This window comes from Microplitis mediator, chromosome 11 (assembly GCF_029852145.1).
Source record: "Microplitis mediator isolate UGA2020A chromosome 11, iyMicMedi2.1, whole genome shotgun sequence".
NCBI classification, from domain to species: domain Eukaryota; kingdom Metazoa; phylum Arthropoda; class Insecta; order Hymenoptera; family Braconidae; genus Microplitis; species Microplitis mediator.
The window spans coordinates 9380951-9389989 of NC_079979.1; the positions used below are offsets into that span (position 1 = coordinate 9380951).

Sequence of the window (9039 nt, forward strand, 5' to 3'; positions counted from 1 at the left end):
TGAAAAGCAGATATTTGAAAAAATATACAAACCTCTTCAAGATCAGCGTTAGGCACGAAAAAATGAATTCAAAGTTGGAGACTAAATTAGAATCAGCAAGTACAAACATGTATTTGAAAATGGCTACACACCCAACTGGACCACTGAAATTTTTACAATCAAGACAGTGCAGAATACAAATCCAACAACGTGCAAACTTGTAGACTATCAAGATAAGCCAATTGAAGGTGGATTTTATGTTGAAGAACTCAGCAAAGTCAAGCATCCAGATGTCTATCTAATAGAAAACATTATAAAAAAACGAGGAAATAAATTATATGTAAAGTGGCTCGGCTTCGACAGCTCTCACAACACCTGGATTGATAAATCAGATCTGTAAAAAACTTATTATGTAATCTTATATTCTAATAAATAAGAACAAAATTTTTAATTGTATAAACATTTTTTTATTTATAAACCTTTAAACTAATTTTTACAAATTAAATTATAAATATATATAATTATTTACATAGAATTTTCATTTTTAATAACAATTTTTACAAACTTACAGAATAAATTATAACTATTTACATTAACTTTCTTTTTTTTATAGTTATTCCTTCTTCATCTACAATTATATCATCAACACTCGGTACTTTGTAACCCCATGGCAAAGTGTCGTGGCTGCCGTCAATGAGCTGGCGCTTATCATCAGCCCAACTTAATGCTATTTTATTTTGTACAATCGTTTTTACATTATGTTTTTCGCTCTTAATTAAATAGTGTTTTGTTGTTAAATTTACATGATTTTTCAAACATCGCTTGTAATCATCAAACGTGATTGTTCGCAAAGTTGGACCTTTTACTCCCTTTGCTCGCTTTTTAGCCTTTTCATTTTTATATGTCTTAAATGCATATAATTTAGCTCTGAGTCCAGTGAATTCAGTCATGATTTCACCATTATTTTCATCTTTCATTAGGCCCAGAACTTTTTTATTTGCTAGCGGCATGTTGTAAACGTTATCAGCCGGGTAGTCTGAAGTATCAAACTTTGAAATATCACGTTTGATGGTTTCAAATATGTCTGGTACAGTAAAGTGATAAATGAAGCTATCTGTATCAGTGTACATTAATTTAGACTCGTCATTTTTTAAATTTTGTTTGATATAGTTATAATGGAAGTCATAGATGAATATTTTTGACAAGTCCAATATTGCAAAGCCGACATAAATTGGTTTATTAAAAAAGACTTTTGCTTGCGTTAGTTCAATTATAACCATATCTTCATCAAATATGGTAAGACTATGGAAATTTGGTTTACAAATCAAAGCTTTGGCGCCAAATCTTCCGGTCCATTTAGTTTTTAATTGAACATCTTTGTATTTTCTAACGTTTTCCATAGTCTTACCAAATACAGCGTTGTTCATTAGTTTAAAAAAATTTTTTTCAAACTCATTTTTGGCTAACTTTCTACAGTCTGTATTTTTATCAATATATGATTTAAGCCAAGCAGACTGTTCTAATTTAAGAACTCTGTGAATTTTTTTTAAGCTTAATCCTAATTCTAGACACTGTTGCAAATTTTTATAGTGTATTACATAATTTTTTTTATTATACAAAGTAGTTGATAGTTTAGAATATTTACTTTCTGGCGGTGTAAAATGCTCAGGGCACAAAGGCAAATATTTATGAAGCTCGTGTAATTCTTCAGGGTATTCTAAATCTACTTCTAATATATATCCTACATCATCATTATCATTTAAAAATTTATCTACATTATCTACATTTTCTACCCACTCAAATGAGCCTTTTGGCAGTGGCATACTCATTGCCGCACCACACAAATTATTTACATCATAGTACATGAGATAAGATTCAGCCTTGCTAGGATCGAAATCTATACCCATGTACCGATTATTAGCAGCAGCATACCGGTTTGTACACTGAGATACTCCACCTCTGATTCCTTTTTCAACGAAAAGTAACATTTCAGGATCTGTCAGAAGCTCAAGCTCAACACCAGTGTGTTTCAGCATCGCATCAAAAGCAAGTCCCGGTGCAGTATAATAATGTAGCGGATCTAGACTATAAGTTTTGAAACAACTGTTACGAAAACTCTCAAAAACATCAGCTAACAATAGTACATCAGTTTTAAGATATAAATCTGAGTACTCGCCGAGAGTATTGATGTTGAACTTATCCCAAACTAATTTTGCAAAAGAATAGTCATCATCAGAAATATTATTATCTGTTAATTTAGAAAAAAATTTGTCTTTATCAGGCAACTGTTTGTCATCAAGTTTATCTACATTATCAACATACTCATATGGGAATACGCCTTTACGGGTAACTAATTCAAATTTTTTTGGATCAGGATAGTGAAGTTTTGTGATTTGTTTATCATCATCACCCAGTTAAGAAGCTGATTTTTCAAGGCTTGATGCCATAAATCTGAATGAGTCTATGAAACGCAAAGTAACAGAAATATTTTTGACTTCTTTTGTAAATGATATATATTTTTCTTTATTAATTGGTAATAATGTCATATTACCTTCAAAAGTTGTAGCTAAAGATTTAATTAAAAAGTGAGAATCGTAACCGGATAAATTATGGAAAACTATTGGAATAACATGAGACTCGGGGTAATTAATATTACAAGAAATATGTACTGGACCACGATAATTACCCGTAAAGTGACAATGATCATAACATTTACACTTATCCGAAAAATTAAAGAAACAAGAAAATTTTATAAATTTTTTAGTGATTTTTGGAAGGCTGTATTTTCGTGAAAAATGATCGCATCGAAAAGATAAAAAAAGCAAATTGAAGCTTGAAACCTCTAGTTTGAAGATCTTCCAGCAAAATATTTTTTTCAGCCACGGTTTTTGCGGAATCACAAGAAAAAAGTCGAGACAAAATTTTTCTAAATTTTTTGTTTTTGTTTTTTAGGTCTATGGGGCCGGGAAAAATTTTTTCAAAAAAACGAATTCATGGCTCGTTTAGGAAATTTATTCAGCTACAATTTGCTTTTTTTTGTTTCTCGGTACGACAATTTGCTGCTGAGATATCAGCCTTTAAATGAAAAAGGAGCCTTTTGTCTTTGATTATTGATATCTCAGCAAGTAATGGTCACACAGTAATTTAAAGGGCAGTTTAATAAACTTGAATAAATTCCCTACAAGCTCCATTTTCGATTTTTTCAAAAAAAAATTTTTTTTTATCCTTGATATCCATTTGAAAAACCCACAAAAAATGGCCATTTTCTGGTTTTTTAGTCAACTCATCGCTACTCTGCAAATATTGATAAAAAAAATAATGTTGCTAGGTAATTTTACAGCTTAATGTACTCCCAAAAACCCTGGAAATTTTCAGATTGATCCATTGAACCGTTTGTCCGGTCCGATTGCTCAAAGTTTTGCAAAACAATTAAAGGAACAAGTTTTGTTCCGTAAATTGTGAAATCATTACCAAAATGAAAAAATTAATTTTTTTCGGATTTTCTTTCATTTTTGCGTTAGTTATTCAGTAAATCTAACAAATTCAACAAATTGTCGTACAGAGAAACAAAAAAAAGCAGATTGTAGCTGAATAAATTTCCTAAACGAGCCATGAATTCGTTTTTTTGAAAAAATTTTTCCCGGCCCCGTAGACCTAAAAAACAAAACCAAAAAATTTAGAAAAATTTTGTCTCGACTTTTTTTTTATGATTCCGCAAAAAACGTGGCTGAAAAAAATATTTTGCTGGAAGATCTTCAAACTAGAGATTTCAAGCTTTAATTTGCTTTTTTTATCTTTTCGATGCGATCATTTTTCACGAAAATACAGCCTTCCAAAAATCACTAAAAAATTTTCAAAATTTTCTTGTTCCTTTAATTTTTTGGATAAGTGTATCTTTATTTGAAGAAAATGATCTTTCACATATATGACAAAGAGTTGCTTGATCATGACTTTCTTGCTGTTGTTCAGTTAATTGCTTCATGACTATGGGATTTTTTAAATATTGTTCAACTTCAATTGCTATATTTTTGAGTCTTTTTGTAAGCCACTCAATACATGTTGGTGATCGATTTATTTCAAATTTGGATAATTTATTATCATAACTACAATGACGATAGAAAGCTATACTGTGCGGGATGTGCTTTTGTGTTTCATCATCATCATCATCATCTTGTGACTCAAGTGTACATTCCAGGTCTGCGTACATAACAAACGGGACAGTGTCTTTACATTTATAATTTTTAAATTTCAAAATTTTATCATTTTCATCTGGAAATTGCATTCGAACTTTATTAACTTTATAACAGTCTGCTTTGTGATTTTCATACGAATATTCAAATTTAAAATGATTTAAGCATCTATCGCAAAAGAATGAGCGTGTTCAGCCGATGAAAGTTCTTAGTAGTCTGAGTAAGTTACTCAGCCTAAAAGAAATTTTGGTCTGTTTGTCTGAGTGCAGTGTGTTTTCGGCCTGGACACGCTTTTAGCTCTTACTATAGTTTAGGGAATCATAACCTGTTTGCTCGTGTTGTCTTATTTATTGCTGATATTATTTATATCAAAATAAGTAAGTTCTAATGGATAATATATTGAATAATATTTTTAGCATACATGTACAGATTTGCACTTTACTAATTATTATTGTTTACTTTAGTGGTTTACGTGGTAAAATGTATACTAAGTAAAATGGCGGCTAGAAAAAAGTTAGTTAGTATCTGTAAAGTGTCCAGACCGAAAACTTAGTTCAGTGCGCTGAGTAACTTACTCAGACTACTAAGAACTTTCATCGGCTGAACACGCTCAATAATTTTGACTGGGAATCTGATATTTGGCTTCTAACTAATCGAGATAAATTTGTTATTAACGCAAAGTGAAATTTGGGTTCAAAAGTTTTTAAATCTTCAGATATATTTAAATTTACATCTTGTTGAACCATTCAAAGATGAATAGTTTCTTTATCAGATTTTAAATTGTTACTTAAATAGAAAGGAATAATTACACTTTTTTCAGCTTTTTTGGTATATTCAGACTCAATACCATAAACATTAATAGATAAATTATTTAATTTTTCAAATTTAGGAATGTCTTTGATAGATATAGAAAATTTAATACCTTCATACTTAAGAATTGAGCTGAAATGGTTGTATTCTGAAGTTCTCTGGGGGTTTGGAACGGGCTGATGTAACGCTGCATTGACGCACCATAGAAAACAAAACTCATCCGAGTTCTGAATATTTATAACTGCTTTTATGTCCCGGATGTCCTTGGGTAGCATGAAAAACGTTGAATCACCAGCTTGAAGAGGTGCATATCTTGACATCGTGATGACCAAGTTATTTATTTCAATCAAACTCCACCCAGAATCTTTTTGATTGAAGTCTTCAACTTTTTTTTAACAACTTCTCATATACATTGTCCGTATACCAGTCAGCAAGAGATGTTGCAGGTAAAATTTCACTGCTTTTAATGTTAAATGATTGTGTTTCTTCAACAGTGTTTTCATTTTTGACATTTCTGAATTTGCAAAATAATTCTACACTGACTTTAAGACCTGCAACATCATTCAACATATCTTGAACTTGTGCTATCACTAAATTTTGAGAATCAGTTAAGAAAGTTCTCAAGTCAGTGTGAGCATGATTCACCACACAGCCAGTCTTGATGTTATTCGCAAATGCGTTTTCCAGGTCTTGCCATTTAATTAAATTATATCTTACACCCAAGTCACCACCGGTAACTTGACCACTAAGTCGAGTAAATTGATCACCATACCAGCAAAGTAGCACAATGTTCGCTTGCACACTTCTTTTAACTTGGACACTTGTTTGCTGGTCCAAGAAAATGTCATTAAAATAATTAATTGTGTCAACACACACTTGGTAGCACTTTTGACATTGTTCTTCATTCACTGTGTCTTGTTGCAAATCATTAAATGACGTTGCTACTGTGTCCACTAAACTTTGAATTGCATCAATAATACCGCGAGATTGCGCCATCTTTGATGTAGTTGTTTCTTATTCAATCACTAATTTACTTGATTTAAATATTTTCTGCTTAAAGTTTTTGAATGTACAAAATAACTGTTTAAAGTCTAAACAGTTCTTTAACGCAGAAATAAACTGTGGACACAATTAAAAAAATATTTTTGATATAAAATAAATCACCAACAATCAAAAATTTTAATAAAAGTTTTTTCTGTTTAAAGTTTTTGAATGCACGAAATAACTGTTTGAAGTCTAAACAGTTCTTTAACACAGAAATAAATTGTGGACACTATTAAAAAAATATTTTTGATATAAAATAAATCACCAACAATCAAAAATTTTAATGAAAGTTTTTTCTGTTTAAAGTTTTTGAATGCACAAAATAACTGTTTTAAGTCTAAACAGTTCTTTAACACAGTAAGAATCAAAATTTTTATTCACAATTGTTTATAAGCAATTATTATAAAAATAATAATTTTGTCTAGCACAGAGTTTTTTTTATCACTTATCAACAAATTTTTTACCACAAAACTCTTTTAAGCATGAAAGTTGGGTAAAAAAATATCACTTGAAATATTGATTATTAAAAATCAGAATAACTTTATATCACAAAGAATTTCACACACAATCAACAGAGTGAATACACGGAGTTATGTACTTCAGTGCGAGACTTGTACTTCTTTTTAATGAAGTATGCTCTCGCGCGGTGCATTTATAGGTGGGGCGCGACTCATCAACTGCGCAGTAAAAAATTTCATAGTTCTCAAAAGTACCAACCTTATAAAATAAAATCCCCACGAACTGAAAAAAATCCCTTAGAAAATGGCAAAAATTCCCTAGATTTCATCAACATAACCTAAGATCTAGATGGCGCGACGAAAGGTTTGACGTCATCTTCTACGCAGTTAAAAATTGAACTAGATGTCGTTATGATCTAAAAATAGAATTGAGTGAGTCATGTTCTAAAAATAAATATTCTACTACGCAGTTAAGAATAAAAATAACAATGGAAAGTTTTTTTCTTGGAACTGGATGAGTCATGTTCTAAAAATAAATATTCTACTACGCAGTTAAAAAAAAAATAACAATGGAAAGTTTGTTTCTCAGAACTGGATGTTTCATCATCTAAAAATAAACATTCTACTACGCAGCTAGAAATAAACATTCTACTACGCAGTTATCTTAAACAAAGAATATTTTTCAGTCAATGAAATTGAAGATTATTATTCATTAAAAATAGTGTGGTGGGGAGAATAATAAAATAAAAAATAGCTGAGCTGTATTAATTCTTCAGTTGCTCTCTGACTGTTGCTGAGATACGAGCTATAAAAATGGAAATGATACTAGATGTTCAAGGGTTCAAAGGTGTTGATAATCAATTTATCGTGAAAGAACTTGCTACAATTACGATTCAACATAAGATCGAAGGACATGAAGAGTTATCATGTACACTATTTCAACCACCATATAGATGGGAATCGCTACCACATCAATGTCAGCGTCAAAACACCTGGATCATACACAATCATCATGGGATCACCTGGAATGCTGGAAAGACACCATATTCTAAGCTACATGAAGTTTTTGATCATGTGACAAGTAATTACAAGTACATTCATGTCAAAGGTGGTGAAAAAAATTTATGGGTACAAGATCTAGTTGGACAAGATAAAGTTGTCATCGATCTGGAAGAATTCAAATGTCCCGCCCTCAAAAATAATAAATTTTTCGATTGTAATTTCTGTAATTATCATTGTAAATTGAATGATGAATATCTATGTGCTTTACAAAATGTAAAATTGATGAAAAATTGGTTGTTAAATAATTGAATAAAATTAAAAAAAAATTTTAATTCCTGACTTTTTTATTCAACTTAAATAATTTTTATTTCTGACATTTTTTTCTTTCAAACTTAACTAATTTAAATTTAATTATTATAAAATAGTGTAAAGTTACTTGGAAAATAATTATAAATAATATTTTAAGGTATTAAATAGTTAATTAATTTTAAATTTTAATAAGTGATTTTTATAAGTTAAAAGTTATTTTAATTTAATCAAAAAAAAGATTTTATTCAAAAGTGTGCAACTGTTCCAGTTATTTGAAAAATATATAGTTATCAGGTAAGTATATCATTTGTTTATTATTAATTCATTTTTCTTCATTATGATTTGAAAACATAGAGATGTATAGAATTAACATCAATCTCAGTAGCTGGTTTATCCCACTAGGTGGCGGCTATTTGACCGTCATTATGCATTTACTGTATACGGGATTGACAACGGTATGGATGTATCGATCTGTGTTATCTAGTTTATCTCGCGAAATGGCAGTTATTTCCCGCAAATTATTTTTCTAAATCAATTTTATGGGATATAAATAAAGTGATTGTTTAAAAATAATATTTAAAATCATCAAGAGATGTATCTAAAATAATATTTTAATATAATTTATATTTGTTCAGTCACGAGCTTAATCATTTCGAAAAGCTTCGTGTACTTTCGCTACGTACGGGAGCAGCCGAACTCGCTACTGACTTGAATGTCAGAATAGTGCCGGGTCACTCGCTATCTGGGCCCGACACCTGCAATTTCTTGCTCATGACCGTGCCACGTCGGCATGAGAACCCGCTACCAGCCGGCCAATCAGAGAAATTGGCGGCTAACTATTTCCTGTTGGCGCGCTTTTAAGCCAATGGGAAAATTCGTTACTGCAGCCATGCTGCCACGTCACCACCGAGCAGCCACGAAGGAATTCGCTATCGCTTATCTATGTAGTTGCATTCGCTCTTAAGTATTCTTCTTACAGTTATTCAGTGTACATATTGTTAAATAAAGATCTATTCTATTATCTGTAATTTTTGTGTTAATTGTTAGTTATTGAATTTACCACACCTACACCAGAATCCCAAAGTACATTCGCTCATTTAACAATATTAATAAATATTGATTAACATTTTTAACAAAAGTGCACGTGCTGAAGTCTACAAGCGCGCCATTCAAAAGCGAACCAATCAGGTTCCATCTTTTATATAACAAGTGTTTTAATTGGTTGATTTTTACTACGACAAAAAAAA

General features: G+C 30.8%; 1 protein-coding gene across 1 annotated transcript; it reads right to left on the minus strand.

Annotated features, from left to right (window-relative positions):
- Window positions 1–397: 397 nt before the first annotated feature.
- On the minus strand, window positions 398–5299 carry LOC130676954 (uncharacterized). Its single transcript, XM_057483465.1, has 3 exons — window positions 5092–5299; window positions 577–2284; window positions 398–404 (listed from the first exon to the last, which is right to left on the minus strand). Exons 1-3 carry the CDS (start codon window positions 5297–5299, stop codon window positions 398–400), a joined length of 1923 nt encoding a protein of 640 aa, XP_057339448.1.
- Window positions 5300–9039: the final 3740 nt, after the last annotated feature.

Excerpts from the sequence above, each read along its gene's own strand:
- LOC130676954 (XM_057483465.1), bottom strand. The coding sequence starts at position 5,299 with ATGTCAAGATATGCACCTCTTCAAGCTGGTGATTCAACGTTTTTCATG. Across the intron at positions 2,285-5,091 it reads CTCAATTCTTAAGTATGAAG|ATAAACTTGATGACAAACAG; the intron begins GTATTAAATTTT and ends TTGATAATGTAG.